The sequence below is a fragment of the Panicum hallii genome, chromosome 2 (assembly GCF_002211085.1).
Source record: "Panicum hallii strain FIL2 chromosome 2, PHallii_v3.1, whole genome shotgun sequence".
Lineage (NCBI taxonomy): Eukaryota > Viridiplantae > Streptophyta > Magnoliopsida > Poales > Poaceae > Panicum > Panicum hallii.
Window position 1 is genome coordinate 1,316,709 of NC_038043.1, and position 21,452 is coordinate 1,338,160.

General features: G+C 48.4%; 3 protein-coding genes across 3 annotated transcripts; 1 reads left to right on the forward strand and 2 right to left on the reverse strand.

Moving 5' to 3' along the window:
* Positions 1-2,485: 2,485 nt before the first annotated feature.
* Positions 2,486-8,019, forward strand: LOC112882256 (homeobox protein rough sheath 1-like). The gene is made up of 5 exons (XM_025947268.1): positions 2,486-2,941; positions 3,121-3,231; positions 3,331-3,484; positions 7,111-7,364; positions 7,506-8,019. The coding sequence occupies exons 1-5, from the start codon at positions 2,618-2,620 to the stop codon at positions 7,710-7,712; spliced, it is 1,050 nt and encodes a 349-aa protein (XP_025803053.1). The 5' UTR covers positions 2,486-2,617; the 3' UTR covers positions 7,713-8,019.
* Positions 8,020-11,010: 2,991 nt separating this feature from the next.
* LOC112882257 lies at positions 11,011-16,767 on the reverse strand. Its single transcript, XM_025947269.1, is given in 2 exon segments — positions 11,011-13,297; positions 14,704-16,767. Coding segments are annotated over 2 exon segments (4,257 nt in total). The 3' UTR covers positions 11,011-11,104.
* A 2,151-nt stretch (positions 16,768-18,918) lies between these two features.
* Positions 18,919-21,216, reverse strand: LOC112880458 (L-type lectin-domain containing receptor kinase IV.1-like). Its single transcript, XM_025945095.1, has one exon. It carries the CDS (start codon positions 21,121-21,123, stop codon positions 19,084-19,086), a length of 2,040 nt encoding a protein of 679 aa, XP_025800880.1. The 5' UTR covers positions 21,124-21,216; the 3' UTR covers positions 18,919-19,083.
* Between the last annotated feature and the right edge of the window lie 236 nt (positions 21,217-21,452).

A 21,452-nucleotide genomic window follows, 5' to 3' on the forward strand; every position in this document is an offset into this window, starting at 1 on the left:
AATCAGGTTGTAGTAGGAGCGATGTGCATGCCGACATATATAGCTTCTATGACGGGGAAAAGTACACGGTCGGCACCCCATACAATAATGGTGAAATCCATCCTGTCAATTTACAGCGTCCACTCATAACGGATGATCGAAATGACCAGTTTGGTGATGAACATGATGCCCAGCTCCATATTTTAATGTAGAGTGTAGTAAAGGCAAACGATGACCGGGCGAACTGCTTTCACAAAGGACATTATTTTTTTATATCACCAATTTTCTTTAAATATATAGTGTGTTGTACTGGTGCTTATCCAATAAAAAAATGTGGTGGTGCATGCTGGCAGCAGCTACTGCTTGATGCTGTTCGCCGCTCATGTTACAGAAGTACGCTGAAGGAGGTACGTATTTTCTAAGAACAAAGCAATCATATGATCCTTTCATATGTTTAATTAATCCTGTTATTGTGTCTGTAACCATTCGCTTGTGGATGTGAAAGTCGGATATTTTACCTTAATCTAAAAAAATTAACCCTAGTGTTTACAGACCAAAATTTAGTAACTTTTGGTGTATGTAACACAATAACACTTCGTGAGGGATTAACCTACCATCTTGCGAAGTTGCATTTGCGATTTGACATTGGTAATAAATATGTTTTGTTTATGGGGCCTATATAGTTGGCTAGTTTCTTGACGCAGCAAACAAAAGGGAAGTTAGATTTTCGATGATCTAGCGCATATCTGTCTAGTCACTAGGTGTGATGACCCAAATCTGCTCCTATAACCCTAGCTGCATGACCTCTGGTCAATCAATTGTCTACACTGCTACTATCATGGTATGGCCATTAGGGTGGACTTGTGTGCTCATAAATTCTTGAGGCTTTTAGTTTGTGATGACACTCCCTCTATTTTACAGTACTTACCAAGAGCCCATCAATCACAAAAACAAAAAAAAGAATTTATTAGTCGAGAAAGAAGTAACTTGGACCGGCGGTATGAATTCGGTATTCACTAGGGATCAATCCCTATGTTTGGTGCCCTTGTGTATATGTGGCAATTTCATCCGGTGATAGTTAGTAAGGTTTTACTGGTGCCTTCGTCAATCTCAAAATCTTTCGATCTATCCTCCGTAGAGTGTACATGCCTATATTAATAGAATTAAGTGTATACGTGTATAAGCATCTGCATCTATATTGTATTTGCAAAAAGAGTTGCTAGTTTTAAATGTGAAATGACCAGTTACAACCCTATTAAATAGAATGATAAAACCAATATGTACAATTTTTCCAGCTCTAAAGGAAATATTGTACTCGACAATAAATATACAATCACGATTTATTAACACTAGGTGAAAAATAGTCTATTTGAAACTGTACCAGAATTTCAACAATGGGTTTATACGTACCTCCTTGTAAAAAGTTATTCCAAAAGAAATTTACTTTCTAACACAAAGCAGGAAAACTACATTATTCGTTCACACTAAAAAGAAAGAAAAAATCAGGTAGAAGAAAGAGAACGGTAGGGTGGTGAAGGTTAAAGGAAGAACATGGGACAGGTGAAAAAAAGGTGGGGTATGGGAAGGGCCGGAGGGATATGTCAATGAGAACGCATTTTACTTTCCCAAGAGAATCCATCTTTTCATCTTTTTCCCGGAGGTGAAAAAGAGAAGGAGCCGGTGCACAGGCAGCACACAACGACGCAACGCAGCTCGTCGACACGGACGAGAGGTAAACTGCGACACGTGCGAGTATATGTCCTGTGATTTGTCCCGGTCTCCCGGCTGGTCTCACTCCCCGGCCAATGACATGACCCGGACGCAACAACTCACACCTCAAAGGCCCATCTCCCCTAAAATTCCAAAGACACCAACAGGAGGTCCCAGCTCCCAGGCAAAAAGCTGGCTAGGTTTACAAGAAATAACATCGATCGCATGCATTCCTCTCCGGTAAAAAAGAAAATAATAAAAGGAGTTACACACCACGGCCAACAAATCGCACACATGTAAAGTCCACTCAACAAACTGATGCCTATATAAATTCATGGACAGGAAATACTCAACAATTGGCAACAACGGGACAGGTGCACCCACTAGTTCCGGCCGGCGCAACCCTAGCTATGCCTTGCATATATATAGCAAATATACTACGTACGTGATTCTTCTTGAAAAAAAATGTTCACTTCACTCAGGATTATTGTTATCTTTTGATGAGCTAGTTAACCTAGCCATGGAGTAGCATGTGACAGTGCCCATGGAGGCGCTTCCGTCTCCGCCAACGGCACCACCACCAGCTCTAGTCTCTCTCCAGTAGCTACTCCCCGGGCGGCCCTCTTCTCCAGTGAGATTTGACGCGAGAAAAGGGATCGCCACCAGCCATCCACACACACAGGCGCCCGCGCTGCGCGCACACCTTTCCCTCCCCTTCTCCCCACTCCCCACTCCGCCGCCCCATTAATATCTAGCCGCCCCGCCCCCTCTCTCTCCTCCTCCTTCAACAGTGGGTACTCTCCACGGCCGCCGCCATTAGTGCTCCGTAGAGGGAGGGAGAGAAGCTACCCGCTCTTCCTGATCGAGCTGCGTACACGCGCGATCGATTTCTCTCTCCTGGGTCGCTAGGGTTCGGCGTGTATCTTCCATGGATCACGGCTTCGGGAATCTCGGGGCCGGAGGGAGCAGCAGCGGGGGCTCCAACTCCGCCAAAGCGGCGGCGTCCTCCTCCTCCTTCCTGCAGCTGCCGCTGTCCACGGCGGCGGCCGCGGGGGCGGCCCCGGCCGGCGTCGCGTACTACGGCGCGCCGCTCGCGCTCCTGCACCAGGCGGCCGGGCCCTCGTCGTCGCAGTCGCCGTACGGCAGGCACGCGGCCGAGATCTCGTCGGCGGAGGCCGAGGCCATCAAGGCCAAGATCGTGGCGCACCCGCAGTACTCGGCGCTCCTCGCCGCCTACCTCGACTGCCAAAAAGTAGGCGCCTTCAGCCGCTTGCTTGCTTGCTTGCGCACATCACGGGACGTCAAAATCGCAGCTTTTTCCTCGATATGCCAAGCAAGGAAGATTTGCTTAATTTGATGCCGTGTTCTAATCTATTCTATGCCGCCTGTCACCTGTGTGGCTATGAAATGACGCGCCGCGATTCGCCGCAGGTGGGCGCGCCGCCGGACGTGCTGGAGAGGCTGACGGCCATGGCGGCGAAGTTGGACGCGCGGCCGCCGGGCCGGCACGAGCCGCGCGACCCGGAGCTCGACCAGTTCATGGTAAATCTCGCCCTTAATTTCCGTTACAATTTGCAGCACTAACCCGCGTGATAATCTTGTTTGATTCCTCCCGCCGATGCTTACGATTCCATGGCGCAGGAGGCCTACTGCAACATGCTGGTGAAGTACCGGGAGGAGCTGACCCGGCCGATCGACGAGGCCATGGAGTTCCTCAAGCGGGTGGAGGCGCAGCTGGAATCCATCGCCGGCGCCGCCGTCGGCGGCTCCTCCGCCGCGCGCCTCTCGCTCGCCGGTAATGAGAAAAAAAACAGCTGCCGCAACAGCTTCTTCGTTCTCTCGTACATGGTCGTACGACGGCCTCATGTTTTTTTTATTACCATATGTGCCATCGGCTTACCGCATTGGGAATGGCTGTTCTGGATAGCGGGGCTGAATGCTCTGGATCATTGCCATTGTGAGCTAGCCTGGCCTGCCTCACCTAACTTGCCTCTCTTCTCGGTGGATTACTTTAATCCTTAGATTATTAAATAGTTAACTAATCAGAAGTAGGAGAGACGAATCAGAAGGCAAGCCTCTGCATGCACTAGTGATAAAAAAATTAGCGAGGGGATTAGTCGAGGGTTAATCATAAAGCCGCACGTAATCTAGCTTTTGGTTGGCATTGAGGGCACAGTGAGGAGCCGTGTCGCATGGCGGGGCCTCCTCCTCTCGTTCCTCGCCATTGTTTATTCAGCGCTAGCTCTGATGATGGTGCCTGCTCGGATTATCTTATTACCTGATGGATCCAGCACAAGCTGGGCTAAGCTCTCAGCTAATGGACTACTGGTACATGACAATTGACAAGTGACGGGAAGCTTGCTTGTGTTAGGGTTCCAAGGCAAGCGAATCCATATGTCTCATCCAAAACCATATGCACATCTCTGTAGATGCAGCTTCAAATCATTGCCTTCTTGTGTAGGAGCCAGCAGCTACCATCTCTCCCGTCTCTTCTTTTCTTGCAGCTCTAGCCTCTAGTTTAGGGAGAGATCAGAGATGCATTGGGAAATGGTGTCATGGGCAACATACCTGCTATGCTACCACTGTAGCGACATTATTTAGCAGCAGTACTCTGCCCCGGCCTGGACGAACGTACGCAATCGTGTTGGGTTTGCAGTAGCTGCAGCAGCACAGCACAAGCGTGTGTAATGGGCGCCGTTCGTGTCTTCCGGGGGGTGCTGCCGGCCTGTTTTGAAGTTGGAGTGCAGCTACAGTGCGTGTGCAGATATGTGTAGAACAAGGTCCTACACTGTCTGCGGCTGGGGCAGATCTGTGGCACTGTTCTACGCTACTGTGCGCGTTGTACATGGCTGTGCTGAGCTGTATGTGGAGCACAGCCAAGCTGACCTAGGCGTTTTGTATGGTTGCTGTACAAGTTCAGATATTTGCAACAACAGAAATCTCCAGCTGTGAGTGAATCCCCAACTCTGAAATAAGTTCTATTGCGTCGGCCATTGGTGATTTAGTTTTCACGCGAATTTGTACAGGGAAATGTAGTCTAGTGTAGGTTTTGTTTGTATTCGGTCTAGGATTTCTGCATTTGATCCATGAATCAAGGTAGTGAATCAAACAGTGCTGGAGCTTGTTTAGGTCAATTAGCTTTGTATAGTTGGTGTTACGGACTGTGAGCTAGGTTCTCTCTTTAGAGTATATAGACATTCCGTTGCCAAATACAGCTTTGGCTATTTCTTGTTACAATAGTATGTTTTTTTTAAAAAGCTCCTAGCAGGTGATGATTTGATTTTGCTCAATCTTTTCAACAGCAAAGTGAATCAAGATTATTTTCATGTGACCAATCCAGATATCTAGCTAGAGCCCAGTAATTATTAAAGATTGATTAAAAAGAGCTTAGGGCGCATGGCCAAGTAAATCTTCTGTTCAGATTCATGTAGTCACTATTTAGATACTGGAATCAGAATGTCCCAAATCTTCCATGAAGTGTCAGCTTTTACACCATTTCTTTTCATCTTACCAGTTACCAATAAAACAGTAGAACTCAGATTCTTTATCTAATGCATGCTGATGCTACAAATGTTTCACTTTATGCAAATGTTGGAAAGTTGCTGTTGCTGTGACTGAAAAATTCCATACCCACGTGGAGGGTCATTTCTATATGAATGTAGTGTTGGGCTCTCACGATTGATCATTTCCACTCATCCACTAGACCATGTATTAGCTGTTCTGTTAAAAAATGCAAGTATTTGTCTTCTGATCCCAAGCCCTGAATCATTCCATGTTCTAAACCAGTTATGCTAAATAATTGTTTGTGTGTTTCGTGAAGCGTGAAGCTATTGGTCATCCTGACCCATGCCACAAAATTAGCAAGAGAGCATCTAGCATTACCTTTTTTTATTGGGATTAACATCTAATAAATAGCTTAAGAATGCCGATAAAGCATATATGCCTCATTTTTCAGAGGATAATAAACAAAGTTTTGCTTCCATTTTATCAGAGGATAAGAAGCCATGTTCTCTATCTCTTATTATGACATGCTCCTCACTCATCTCAATTCTGAAATAAAATGCTAATAGTTTATGTGAACTCATTTAATTGGTGGATAGGTACTGCCCATGTTATTTCTCTGTTGGCCTATACATGTATAAAAAATGTTAATGCTAACTCAGATTTTATAATTATCGTGTTGCATTTAGAAAACATTTTTTGGCGCAAGCATTTAGAAAACATTGAGACTCGTATATAGAAGACCATGAATGTTGAGAAAATGTGTGGCAGAGCCACAGTTAATTCTACAAAACCTACAGGAATATTCTTGTACTCCATGCCTGTTGAACAATCACATGGGTTCTTTTTTCTGTAAATATTTCTTTTCTTATTCGTGATATAACTTATGGAAAAAGGATGCACGACCTTTCTTACTTCAAGATCATGTAGATTATAGGTATTCGTATGATTCCATCCGCCTCGCCTGGCCAATAGTTTCTGTGAGACTTTTGACTGTACCCTTTGTTATTAATGGCGGATCCACTATTTTCCCCGACCATCTGAACTGAAGTTATGGCCGTATATATACATCTTTATTTATTTTTCATCATCATTATTCACAAACACTGCAGATGTGAATACTAGTCACGGATAATGATTTATACATGCAACAATGTAATGATTCTTGTTGTATGGTAAATGATATTGTCTCATTTCTTTTATTTTTTCCAATTCTGTTTCCTAAGTATTCCTCTTCTTGATCATGATACATTCTCGCTCCAATACCTTTCTGTTTTTAACTAATAAAAGCTGCCTTTTATTTATTTATATATTCATTTATTTATCTCTATGATGTTTTTGACCTAAATCAGAACAATTTTTCCTTGAGCCAAGTTTCATGCAAAATGTTTGGATAAAAGTTTTGCTATTGTTGAGTTTTTTTTACTAGTCCTTGCTATTTTAATTTGCTCCCATATAGCTTTCTGAGTTTTCCCTTTTTAGTTTTCCTACAACAAATTAGTGATGAGGTTTGTGATTTTTAAGTAGTGTATCTTGTAATGAGATTGAGCATGTTCATATTGGTTCCACTTCCACCTGACAAGCGACAAAGTAGTGGTCTTTGCATTTTTCAATTCATTTGTTTTTGTTTATTTTAGGCTTCCAATTATATGTTAAAAATCCATTATCTTACCACTTGCATTGGCTATATTCTACTAATTGTGACTGTAGCCACACGACTGCTGTTCTAAGTTCCACTGTTTGACCTACCCCTGCATTCCAAAACAGATAGAATTCTTTACACAGTCATGGGCTTTCTGATGTGTCCACTTGATGGGTAGCCATCCAGCATGGTCGAAACTGAAATACTTTGAACTTTGGACAGAATAAAACTCTTACTGACAAAACATGTGGCCTTACCATAACTAGTTTTGTCTGCAGATGGTAAATCAGAAGGGGTTGGTTCTTCTGAAGATGACATGGATCCAAGTGGCCTTGAGAATGAGCCACCTGAGATTGATCCACGAGCGGAGGATAAGGAGCTCAAGTACCAGCTCCTGAAGAAATACAGTGGCTACTTGAGCAGCCTCAGGCAAGAGTTCTCCAAGAAAAAGAAGAAAGGGAAGCTCCCAAAGGAGGCCAGGCAGAAGCTGTTACACTGGTGGGAGCTGCACTACAAGTGGCCTTACCCTTCAGTAAGATAACTCCGATATCATGAAGCTCATATGTATAACTATGACAGTAGTACCTTCCTCATTTAAATTTTGAAATAGAATAGAATCATAAACTAAAGCTACATCACATTTTTACTAACCCTATGTTGATGTTGTGAGTAGGAGACGGAGAAGATTGCACTCGCAGAGTCGACTGGCCTAGACCAGAAGCAGATCAACAACTGGTTCATCAACCAGAGGAAACGGCACTGGAAGCCCTCGGAGGACATGCCGTTCGTGATGATGGAAGGCTTTCACCCACAGAACGCCGCTGCGCTCTACATGGATGGCCCATTCATGGCTGATGGCATGTACCGCCTCGGTTCGTGAATTGCAGCAGACCATTTGATCAGATCGTCGGAATATTTCTGTATACCAGGATGCGTTGCAATGCGAGGACATTGTTATGGAATTTTTTGTTACCGTTTCCGCTGATTCCCAAGGGCTCGCACTAGTGTTTATGGCTTGTAGTTCTCCTGTAATATTGTTAATTTCCGCTTGACGGCTTGTAATTTAGGTGTATTTTGAACTTGAATGTCCATGCAAGTACCCTGGTAGTTAATTAGGCAGTCGCGTATTTGTATGATTGTACGATTCAGATTGGTGAAACATGTTCAGGTTGGCCTGTCTGAATCAGAAAGACATGGCTTCTACTTCAGCTGATGACAGAGGGTTAAAATGAACTGCAGATTATCTCACATCCGTCCTTCAAATATTTGATGAAATTTTATGATCCACGAATTCGTGGATGCAGTTTTAAATGGCCAGTCTGTCTTGTTGATATGATAACGTTCAGGCAAGTTATGGTCTTTATTTCTTCGTCAGATTAGATGTGCTTACCAAAGTTGCAAACATAATATTCCAATGCGTAAAAAAAATCAAACATAAGAGATAAACCGGCCCCGCTGTTAAAAGCTGTTTATCCTTTTCGGCAAGGAGGCATGGGGCAAACAGATTTGAAAAGGTAGTAGCCTCTGAAGTCTAACAAGGGAGGGAACATGTTACATGTTCATGCATGGCAGTACCTCTGCAACCAGATTGAACAGTGCCCCAGGAACAGTGCCCCTTCTCTGAAATCCCCTCCCAGCAATCACTGGCATGATTGCAGCGTATTGCCCAGAGAAGAGAATCATTCCACTGTCGCAGTGCCCATCGACCTAACGATCAATCTGAACATCTGATCTCGGCAGATATGCATCCATCTCGTTATCAAGAAGCAGTGGGTGCTGTACTGGCTGCCTCGGTTACTGCTGCTTCACCTACGACAGGACCAGCTGTACTTGGTGACAGTAACACAGGAGCTAGTGCAGTCCCTGCCTACAATGGACAAGCATGTTCCAACCGTCATGGATCGACAAGAGCATCGACGCAAATGCGTTCCATGATCAGGACTGGAAACTGTAAAAGGATCCCCTACGATCTATTCCTGCACTGTTGAAAGCTCGTGTGTTCCCCAACAACTGACGGTTGAAACACACTGTAAAAAGACACATCTGAAGCTAAAGTTAACCTCACGGGGACAGAGCTGCGAGATTGGCACCGGCAGTATCCAGATAAAGATTAGATGCTGCCCGTTCGCTGGCGAGTCGCCGTTCATCGTACGCGCGTGCCCGATCGAACAGCAGAAAGCTACGGGCAAGTTGAGGGTGAGTGAGGTGCCTGCTGTGACCGGCAGGCACGGCAAGGCAAGCCGTGCATATCCATCGAGGGGCCAAAGCTGGACAGAAATGGAGGGGAGTTGGACGGGCCGTCGTGTCGGAGCACCACAAATATGCTTGCTGATTGACTGCGCGCTGTCAAGGCGAGATCTTTCAGCAATCGGCAACAACCATCGGCTTTCTTACTACTGTTTTTGTGGCGGATTATCTTGTGTCAGGTGCCATTAGCTATGTGGTCTGATTAGGTCATGGCGGCGCAAGCTGGACGGTGTCTGATCTGATGGGGCTAGCTATCGATCACTGCTCATGGACAGTGCTGCCGGCAACGGCATGGCAACAGAGAGTGCAATCACGTACGTCTCGAGATCTTAGTGAGCAGAGCTAGCCAGGATATGATTTGATGCGTAATTAGGCACATTGGATGGATCTCCAGACGAGCACGCGGCAGAAGCTAAGCCATCCTCAGAGAAAGGGATCTGGAAGCGTGGATATGTAGCGAAGCAACAGGAGGTGGCGGCCGCCAGCCTCGACGGTCGTCGTCGTCGCCGCCGCCGCCGCCAAAATCAAGATGGAACCAGATTGCTTTAATAAATAGCTCTGAATCCTGAACATTGTATCCAGGAAAATGAACTGAACTGAACATTGGAATCCTGAATGTAGAAACAGATGACACGGTCATCCTGACCGTTCTCCATTGTAACGCCCTGGAGCTATTCTCCCGGCCTCTGTATGCACGTTAGCTAGAATCTAGGAGCTTAGTTAGCAGCTCATGGCTCACGCACATGTATATGCAACAGTCTGTTCAGATGAATCAATCGTTGAGCATTCCATTCCAACTCTCTTCACTGAACATTGTACTGATGAAAGTGAACTGGACATTGGCTGGTCGGCGACCCTGGTGTTACTGGACAACCAGGGGATGTGCAGCCTGAGGTCAGCGATCTGGGACCAGCAGCACCTCGGCCAGCAGCTCTACCTCAGGGTCTCGACTCCGCAGTAGAGCTTCTCCAACGAGCGGAGCAACTTTACTCGGCCAGCAGCTCTACCTTGGCCGGTTCTTGCGGGGCGACGGCGAGCATTTGGCCGAGCTCGTCTTCCTCTCCCTCCAGGACAACGCCATCCTACGGCAGTGATTGCTGAAGTCCTGATGCAGCTGGAGACAGAGGCTCGACGTTTGAACTTGGCGGAGATGGGGCAGGATGCTTAGCAGCGGGACCAGCGAGGTTCGCCGGCAGCAGCGCGGCCTCGCCAAGAGGGATGTGGCCGGTCCAGTTTATTTGCAAAACCCTCCCTCCGATTTTTTTTCAATTACCCCTAATTCGGATCGCGATTATCCGATTAGTAATCGCGATCCGAATATATGCAAATAGAACCCTGGATTGGACTGGAATTTAACGACGTGCTCCCTGGCTGTCTCTTGGTTCTCCCCTCGTCGTCTCCTCCTCCTGCGCTCGCGCCGCCGGGCGCCACCTTCCATCCCCGCCGGAAGCGCAGAACGCAACCCCACGATCGGCTCCAGCTCTCCACTACCCTGCGTCCCTGCGTCCCGAGCGCTCGGAGTCTCTAAACCTCAAGCGCGAACCAGCGCCCCGCCATCCCTGTCCCCTACCCGCTCCCGCCGGCAACTTCACCCTCGCCGGCACCGCTACTAAGGCCAGGCTCTCGACGCCGGCGTCGCCCTGGCAGCGTTCGACGCTCACCGTGGCGGCGCGGGTCAGGACGTCAGGTCTTCCGGCGACCGGCGGGCGTATCGTGTACGACCGGGAGCCTGCTTTTTTCTTGAAGAGCCTGCGGAGCCGTTTGGGCCGTCAGCTGGTGGCTAACTAAAAAGTTAGTGGAGGCCTGTATTTGGCCCAAACTCAAGGATGCGGCCCAGAGCGGTTTGCCCACCACCATCCCTCTCTCTTCTCCCGGAACAAGGAGGTTGAGCACTTGAGAGTATAAAAATATATGAGAACTGAAGTGACCTATATTTAACAAATACTCCAGAGTCTAAAAGGAAGAGCAAGGATTCAAGCAACAGCCATGATGTCTTAGTAGTAACAAAGTCAAACAGCATTCGCGTCATCTTCCTCCTGATAGGTCGGATATGGTGCCCACGCTGCTCATCATCGTCGACGAGCACGGGCATGACATGACGTTTAACCCTTTCCTTTGCAGGAGAGCTAGCATGTTGAAGCTCAGGTCTGCTCGCGTCATCTCCGGGAATGGCGTCTCCCCGTCAAGATACTGCAGGACTTGCTGCATGCTGGGCCTTGCAGCGGCCGACGGGTGCGCACACAGCAATCCCATCTGAAGCACAAGCCGCACCTCGCCGGAGTTGTACTCGCCTCGCAGCCGTGGGTCCACAGCCTCCAGGAGCGATTCACCGTGCCAGTGCTGGAGCACCCAGTCGACCAGCAAGAACTGGTTGCCTTGCTCGTCTTGCTTGATAGGTCGCTGCCCACATGTGACCTCGAGCAAGAACGTGCCGAAGGCGAAAACATCGACTAGAGGGGTCGCCTTGCCCGTCCGCACCAGCTCCGGCGCTAGGTACCCCGTGGTGCCGACCACACGAGTGGTTTGTGGGTTGGCGCCATGGTCGTACAACTTTGCGAGGCCAAAGTCGCCTAGCCGCCCATTCATTTCTTTGTCGAGCAGCACATTGCTAGTCTTGATGTCGCGGTGGACGACGACTTTCTCCCACCTCTCGTGCAGGTAGTGTAAGCCGGAAGCGACACCTTTGATGATACGAAACCTTTGAGCCCAATCCAAGGTTGGGTCATCTTCTTCTTCGGTGTACAGGTACTTGTCGAGGCTACCATTGGACATGTAGTCATACACCAGAATGAGCTCATCTTTTCGGCGGCAATAGCCAAGTAGCTGCACGAGGTTACGGTGCCTGATGCGGCCGATGCTCACAATCTCGGCGATGAACTCTCTCATCCCTTGCTTCGACCCATGGGACACCTTCTTCACAGCAACTTCCACTCTGGACTTTTGAAGCTCTCCCCTGTATACCATGCCAAAGCCTCCTGCACCAAGCAAATGCTTGTCCTTAAACCCTTCTGTGGCATGGAACAGATCTTTGTACGCGAACCGATGCGGTCCGAACTCGCTCTCCCAGTCTTCCCGCAGCTCGGTGTACCGCAACCGCCTTCGCACAAGTAGAATCAAGACAGTGCCCAGTGTGAGAACGAGTGCTGCACTTGCAATTGGCAGGGTTATCTCCAACACTTTTGAGCGAGGCTTGGAGCCCAGTTGGGGAAGCTTCGGCAACTTGGTGACGTCGATCACTGGAGCAGGTCTGTTCATCCCAAAGCTCCAACCGAGAACGTAGTGCCGTGAATTCCCCGGTCCGGTTGCCGATGAGAAGCCGATATACGACGGCTCTACTAGCACGGTTGACAGGTTGTAGATGCAAGAGAGCAATGGCTTCTCGGGTTTCACCGTTGCAAGGGGAGCAATGGTCACGTCGATCTGCATGGTCACTCCATCGTAGTCCACCCAAACCTGCATAGCTTCACGGCTAATGAGGCTTAAATTTTGGAAGCTGCCGTTCTTGTCCTGGTAGTAGCCTGCGTCATTGGATATCACGGAGCTGAGGCTGTTGATGTCGATGCCGACATGGTTGGCGTTGATGTCGTGGAACTCGAGGTTCTGCACGGTGTCGAGCTCGACGGCGAACATGTGGTTGGTCGCTTTGCCGCCGTCCTGGGCGTTGGTGAGCCCCATGTACTGGTCCGTCAGCGCGCTGGACAGGCTCCTGCTGCCCGGCGCGACGACAAGGGCCAAGCCGTGGGTGCTGAAGTCGAGGTAGCTGGAGACGATGCCGAAGACGAAGGCCACCGAGAAGGACTGCACCGTGCCGTTCGGGGACCCGCGGAGGCGCAGGGGAGCCGGGTGGAAGGCGTGGCCTTTCTGGTGGGTCGTGCCGTTGGTGAGCTCGAGGAGGCCGGTCGCGGTGACCGTGGCGCTGCCGTCGAGGGTGAGGTCTGCGCCGGTGAAGCCGGTGTAGACGAATTGGTCGCCGTCGCTGCCGCCGGCAACTAAGGATCCAAGAAGGCCATGGCCAAGGAAGAGGATGGGGAGTAGATGGCAGAGCATGTGTCCTACCATTCATGCGACTGAGTGCTTCTCTCTATGGTGTAGTATACTGAGTGCTGTTGGTTCTCGGGAGCTAGAGGCAAAGAAGATTCCAAAGCAGACTAATTTTATTTGATTGAGATGATAGCATACTGCTAAAAAATTATTTGGGCAATCGAACAAATTAAGGTACTGTCATCCAAGTCAAAAATTTCAACCACAGGTAGCTATCGAGTGTGAACTGGTGAACACATTAGCCGGCACGCATGCATGTTTGAAAATCGGAGGGAACGTGGACGACCGGCCGGCCGGAGAAGGCAACAGGGAATGACCAATCAAGTCAGTCAAAGTCACCCAGAGTTATCTGCCATAAGCTAACCGCCAAGATTACACCTTAAAGAAGATTAATTGTGTATGATTGGCTACACTAAAGGTCTGTTTGGATCCACCAAAACTTTAGCCGGCTAAATTTGGCTGCTAGTGATCCATACGGTCCGGCTAAAAGACTAGCTAAAGTTTAGCTATAGCTAAAGCCAGCTAAATTTTAGTTGAAGGATCCAGACACCCCATAGCTGGGAGAAATCCTAGCTGTCTAAAATTTGGTTTTAAAATTTTAGCTAGCTAAATTTTAGTTAGGTGGATCCAAACAGACCCTAATTAGGATGCCTGTCAAGCTACAAGAGGAGGAAAAACATTTTACAACATGTAGCATGTTAAAAATCATTTGTATTGAGGTTTTAGCTAGCTTTGTGTTGGTGCAAGCGTTGTGATTTAATATATGTTTGCATCGAGATCAGAAGGTTTTTACATCATAAAAGAAGTATCGAGGAGTATCATACCAGGAGTTCACTCAAGTGCTGAAGACTATCATAACCAGCTCTCATGTTTGGACTGAATTAAATGTCCCAATCATCTATACAGGTGTCATTAAATATAATACTGATGCAGTTGTGAAATTAGGTTGCCTACTGCAGCTGCAACATGTTCATCCCTGGTCACGCGCTGACAGTGAGAGCTGATGTTTGCCATCTCACACAAGGCATGCTTCTCTTTCTTTTTATGATAATATACTAGGCACGGTTTGCAGCCAAAGAATTTTCGGTTCCTATGTTTGAAATAACAAAGGTGTCGCATCAGTCCACGTATGCTATTCAGAATAATTACAAGAAAATCATAGGATAATATGAACAATTTAATCCTATATATCGTGCCTTGAGAGATCTTGGGCTTCTTTTGCTGCTGTTGTCTCATTTTTCCTTTTGTTTTCTTGGTTTTGTTAGTGTTTGAGCTCCTAGTTTAATATATGTCGGACAAAGCTCCTGCCGGCTGTTTTTTAAAAAAATCATATTGTACCATAAAAGAAATTCAAGATATGACATCGACAAATTTTTTAGCCAACATTGAATTATTTTCGATCCTAGAAACACACTTGAAAATTTTTAACTCATAACATCAAAGAATTTGAAATCAAACTTGATAGCAGGAGATCAGCTTGTGGCTCTCGCTAGAATGATGCAACTTTCTTTCTTATTACCATCATAGCTATAAAGCAACTAACACAAAACAAAAGCATGTTTGTAGGCAACTAGGTAAGATACACAACATAAAGGTGCATATCAAAACCACTAACACAAGGTTGGAAATGCTTCTTATCTTTCTTGCACAAGGTTGGAAATGCTATCGACTGATGAAGGATACGACATGATATATGAGTCGAACCCGTCAGTCTGCATCAATGTCAGCATTTGGAAGCTTAGATGTGCTGGAACCAGCTCTGGCACTGCCAATTCACCGTTCAGGTATTGCAGGACTTGCCGCATACTGGGCCTTGCTTCAGGAAAGGGGTGAGAGCATAACAACCCTACCTTTAGTGCTATGCATGCCTCATCAACATTGTAGTCACCTTGGAGCTTGGCATCCACCGTACCAATTAGCGATGTTTGTTTCCAATGCTCGACCACCCAATCGACCAACATGAGTTGGTTGTCTTCCGAATCATGCATGATAGGCTTTTGACCACAAATGACCTCAAGGACGAATGTGCCAAAGGCAAATATATCGGTCAGAGTGGTCGCCTTACTGGTGCGCCCAAGCTCAGGGGCAAGGTATCCTATGGTGCCAACAACATGCGAGGTTTGCGGGTTGTCACTGTGGTCATACAACATGGCAAGCCCAAAGTCTCCTAATCGACCATTCATACCACTGTCAAGTAGCACATTGCTCGCCTTGATGTCCCGGTGGACGACAACCTTTTCCCATTCCTCATGGAGGTAGATCAAGCCGGATGCGATGCCTTTGATGATACCAAGCCTCTGTACCCAATTTAGAGTAGCCTTGCTCTCTCGGCAATACAAATACTTGTCCAGGCTCCCATTCGACATGTACTCATATACCAGAAGCAGTTCACCTTTCCGGCGGCAATAACCGAGTAACTGAACAAGGTTAGGATGTTGCATGCGCCCGATGCTAACAATCTCAGCAACAAATTCCTTCATGTGCTGCTTCGAGTTGTGTGACACCCTCTTCACGGCGATCTCACATTTAGACACACGAAGAACTCCCCTGTACACTTTCCCAAACCCTCCTACTCCCAACAGATTCTTGTTCTTGAACCCTTCTGTGGCCCGGAACAAATCCTTGTAGGAGAACCGATGCGGTCCGAACTCAACTTCCCAATCTTCCCTCAGTTCACTGTACCTTAGCTGCCTTCGCCTAAGTAGAACAAGAACCGCTCCCAGAAAGAGGACCACTGCAGCTGTGGCTATTGGTAGGATGATTTCCATGACCTTGGATCTTGGTTTTGGGAACTCACGGGGTAGCCTGGGCAGCTTGGTGATGTCGATGGCTGGCGCAGGCCCATCCATGGCAAAGCTCCATCCAAGAACATAGTGTCTGGAGTTGACCAATCCTGTGGACGATGAGAAGCCAATGTATGCCATGTCGGGGATCACCGTTGAGAGGTCGTGTGTTGCCGAGAGCAGCGGCCTGACAGGTTTGCCCATCTTGAGGGGAGCCAGGGTCACGTTGATCTTCTTGGTCTGGCCGTCGTAGTCCACCCACACCTGCATCGCCTCGTGGCTGATCAGCGTCAGACCGTGGAAGTCGCCGTTGCCGTCGTCGTGGTAGCCGGCGTTGGTAGAGTCCACCGAGATGAGGCTGTTGATGTCGATCCCGACGTGGTTGTCGCTGATGTCCCTGAACTCGTTGTTCTGCATGGTGTCGAGCTCGACCGCGAAGACGCGGTTGGTGGTGTTGCCGTTGTTGCTGCCGTTGAGGAGGCCGAGGTACTGCGCTGCCATCGCCCCCGAGAAGTCCTTGCTCGCCGCGACGAAGAACGCGATGCCGTTGGCGCTCACGTCGGGGTAGGCGGAGAGGATGCCGAACACGAAGGAGGTGGAGAAGGACCTCGCCGCGCTACTGTTGTTGGACGTGTCGCGGAAGCGCAGCGGCGTGGGATAGATGGCATGGCCTTTGAGCCGGAGCGTGCCGTTGGTGAGCTCGAGGAGGCCGCTCCCCGTGACGGTAGCTGCGCCATCGAGGATGAGGTTGCTGCTGGCGAAGCCGGAGTACACGAGCTGGTGATCATCACCGGCGGCGAGGGCTACAAGGTTGAGGCCCACCAGGAGGAAGCATACAGGTAGAAGCTGCTTGTTTCCAGGCATGGAGGTCACTTTGTGTTTGTTGGATCGAGCGCGAGGCTAACTGCAATTGCGCAGAGCGAGGCAAGCAAAGTTGTGGCAGTTGCGCTTCACACTCTGGATGTGAATTAATGAAATCATAAAGCAATGCTAGAGGACAGAAGTTGTAGTTCAAATACGGTGAAGAACCCAAGGGGAAAAGTTCACATGGCCATTGATTTGTAGTTCGTAACATAATAAAATAATACTATAAAAACAAATTAAGGTGAAAGTTTAACTTTGGGTACTATGCCACAGTCAAAGCACACTTGGCATCTTTCAACAGAGCGATTCATATTTAGTCTAACTTTGCCTAATGTCAGGTGTATCACTGTCGCCGCCAACATCCAGCAATAGAAGATAGAATACTTAATTGACACATTTCGATGGATAGGTGGATGCTTAAATCAAAATATCGTTCCAAGTCAAGTCAACATGTTGGAAATGTCTAATAATATAGTTTTTTTTGCAGAAAAGTAAATCCAAGAATAAAAGAAATATTAGGGGATGTTGTAGATCACAAAGGCTACTAGAAGTCATCTTGTTGCACATCCTAAGTGAGACCCAAACTTTTTTTCTCCAAATGGAGCTTCTTTTTCTAATTTGTGGAACATTTTTCTCTATGGAACATCTGAAGGAAAAAAATTTCATGGAGAATAAAAAAAGTAATTTTTTTCCTGCCATCCAGAAGCGCTAACCTAGGTTAGAATCTTCAGCTCAGCAGCAGTGCTTACTTTTATGGCTAATTATTCTTTTAGTTATAAGTGATGTGGCCACTGATAGCGAGACTCGTGTGTGATGACTTTGTCAAATGTAGATTATACGCACATGCGTTTATGGATTGAGTGTACATATGTGTATATGAGTGTTTGTATTTGTACTCTGTTTTGAAAAAAAACTTATTCTTAGTGTAAAAAAGAAAAAAAGTATTTTCTTCATAGCACTAAAAAATAGGGCACACATGGATCAAGTATATCAACTCATCTGCAACTAGATCATGGGTCTAACAGTGGGCTGATATATATGTTACTGACGCCGATGGTAAATGTGCAAATAGCGTAGGCCCATGGAGGACCTCGCGGACGATGGCTTCCCTTCCGAACCGATTCCCACATGGCGGAGCTCGCTGATGCCTAGAATCTCGACGGGGCACACGGCACACGGCAGTAGGGCATCACATGTATCCATGGAGAACCCCAACTGCAGCCGCCCCAGCGGTTCTAGCTGCATCCGCCGCCGGACGCGTGGGGAAGAAACATGGTCGGGCGCTGATGCCTTGGGTCGAAGAATTCAATTCATGGAACATGTACCAAATAAAGGGGAAGCAAAAATATGAAAGAATAGCTGCAAGCTTGAAAGATGCAACTGATGTGACATTTATTCAAATAATCACCAAATGCAAAGCAACACACCTTTCTCCATCTCCTGAGTCCCAACACGAATCATACATGGCTTGGCATAACAATTGATAAGTTATATGAGAAAGAAGCAGCTACATCGTCTGAACAATTTAAGATGAGGAACGCAAAGTCCGTTAACACAACTGAAACCCTCGGGACATGAGCCACTCACACACGGCCCTAGACGAAGCTCCGAGGCCATGGCCGTCGGAGCTGCCGTCAGCTGCAGAACCACCAGTAGAATGAGCACCATGGCCACCACACCGACGGCCTTACTGCCACTGCCCATGTTCTCCTCTCTTGGCCTGTGTGTGTGGCAGGTTTGCTTCGTTTCTCGTCTGTTTGGGCCGCCCTGTTCCCATCGTTATCATTCTCAGCTGTTTTATAGGCAACAGCGAGTCCAGTCTCGCTCTAGAGGTGGTCCAAGAAAACAATTTGGATCCAGCTAGTTACAGTTAATAATGCCGCAGCACGGTTCCGGGATCCAAATATGTAAACTTTATTATTACAAGTCAAACCCACGCAAAGCGCAGGATATGTTGTTAACATAAATTAATTATATTCATTATCTGTAGCATGATTATAGTATATTATTTGTACTATAATTATGCTAGCCAGGTTAGCATGATTATATTCATTTAGCTACCTGATAAAATTCAAAAATCGAAATTAATTCACTGGCCATGAAAATGAACTTGACAAAATACCAAGTGACATGCAAATTAGTAATGGCAGATATGATCACAATATTTTCCATGTTTTTACACGGTGAACTATCGTGTGGATTTACAGGAGTGACCAAATACACTACATGTAAGTTGTGACACAACAACAACCAAGGAAAAACAGGAACAAAAGAGGCCGTACTCGCACGCTTCAGATACAACCAATATACTAGCTGTCATCTTCCAACCGAGATGCCTGGTGTCATCGTACCCATGCTGGTCGCCGACCACGGATACTGCAGGATGGACTGGTCGAAGGACACTTGGTTCTGCATGAGGCTCAGCAAGCTCATGTTCGCCGGCGTCAGCTCCGGCAGCGGCGCGTCGCCGTCGAGGTACTGCATGACCTGCCTCATGGTAGGCCTCTCACTCGGGAACGGGTGCGAGCACATCAACCCAAGCGTCAGCACCATCCCTGCCTCGTCAACATTGTAGTTCCCCTGCAGCCTCGAGTCCACGGTCTCCTCGAGAGCTCCTCTGTGCCAGTACTCGAGCACCCGGTCAACCAGCATCGCCCGGCCGTGCTGCACGCTGTTGCTGACCGGGCGCCGGCCGCAGGTGACCTCGAGGAGGAACGTGCCGAAGGCGAAGACATCGGTGAGAGGGGATGCCTTGCCCGTGCGCGAAAGCTCCGGGGCAATGTAACCCATGGTGCCAACCACATGTGTGGTTTGCAGGTCGGTGCCATGGTCGTACAGCCTTGCAAGGCCGAAGTCGCCTAGATGTGCGATCATGCCGCCGTCGAGGAGCACGTTGCTTGCCTTGATGTCTCGGTGGATGACGACCTGCTCCCACTTTTCATGGAGGTAGAACAGCCCTGAAGCCACATCCTTGATGATCTGAAACCTCTGAGACCACTCCAGTAAGGGCTTGTTCTCCTCGCCATAGAGATACTTGTCAAGGCTGCCATTGGGCATGTAATCATACACCAAAAGGAGCTCACCCTTCCTTCGACAGTAACCGAGTAACTGCACGAGGTTGCGATGGCGAAGGTGACCGATGCTGACAACTTCAGAGACAAACTCCTTTATCCCCTGGCTCGAGTCATGGGACACCCTCTTCACGGCGACCTCCGATTTGGACTTTGGAAGCACTCCTTTGTACACCTTGCCGAACCCGCCTGCGCCGAGTAGGTGCTTGCTCTTGAATCCTTCGGTCGCTTTGAACAGTTCCTTGTATGAGAACCGGTGCGGCCCAAACTCGACCTCCCAATCTTCTCTCAACTCAGCGTATGCCAGCTTCCTCTGCACGATCACAAAGACTGCAATGCATGCCGCCATGATTACCAAAGCTGCTGCAGGCAGTGCAATCTTCAAGACCTTCATCAGAGTCCTGGGGCCAGGGTTTGGCAGCCTTGGCATCTTCTTGAAGTCAATGGCTGGAGCAGGTCCGTTCATGGCGAAGCTCCAGGCAAGCACGCAGTGCCGTGACTTGATCGGTCCGGTCGCGGCAGAGAAGCCAGCATATGCATGCTCGGTGATCACAGCTGAGAGGTCAGTGGTGTTCGAGAGCAGGGGCTTGGATGGTTTGGCCACTCCCATGGGAGCCAGAGTGACATTGATTTGCTTGGCCTCCCCATCGTAGTCCACCCACACTTGCATGAGCTTGCCGTCAGTGCTGATGAGACTCAAGTTCTTGAGCGTACCGTCCTTGTCGTCGTAGAAGGCAGCAGAGCTGGATTCCACGGAGGAGAGCGCGTTGACGTCGACGCCGACATGGTTGTCGTCCATGTCTTGGAACTCGTCGTTCTTGATGGTGTCGAGCTCCACGGCGAGGAAGTGGTTTCTGCTCGCGTTCGCCGGGCCGGTGCTGTGGCTGTCGAGCAAGCCCAAGTACTGGGCCGGCGACGCGTTCGAGAAGTTCTTCCCCGGGGCGATGACGAAGGCCATACCATCGGTGCTCATATATGAGGTGGCCGAGAGGATGGCGACGACGAAGGCGAGGGAGAAGGACTGCGCCGTGCCATTGGGGGAGTCCTTGAACTGAAGCGGGGTCCGGTAGAACGCGTGGCCTTTGACGCCAGGCTCGTTGTTCGTCAGTTCGAGGATCCCTTCGCTGGTGACCGCGGCCGTGCCGTCGAGGATGAGGTTCTTGGCGCCGCCGAACCCCGAGAAGACAAAGGACTCGTTGCCGCCGGCGACACAGAAGCCCCGAAGGTTGAGGCTAAGGCAGAGGAGGAAGAAGGCTGCTAGGAAGGACATGGGAAGATGCTCCATGGCCGCTGGACTGTAAGAAATTCAGCAAGCAGTGTGCATGCCAATTTCACAAAGGTACCCTTCTTCTAGAGTTAGTCGTCCGTCCCTATGCTGTGGTTCTGTTTGTAGTCTGCCTGTTAAGTACAGTACGTTGTTATTGACGATGTTCAGCGATTGGACGGCGGCCAGAGCAACTAGTAGTCGATGACCGAAGACTAGCACCGGTGGAGATGCCGTGGTCGCTGTGTCTCGTGCTGCACATGCGACCAATAATGTCTGAATTCCCTGAATTTAGTGTGGTGGTTACATGGCGAGAATTGTCTTTCGTGCTGTACACTTGTGCCTGCTGC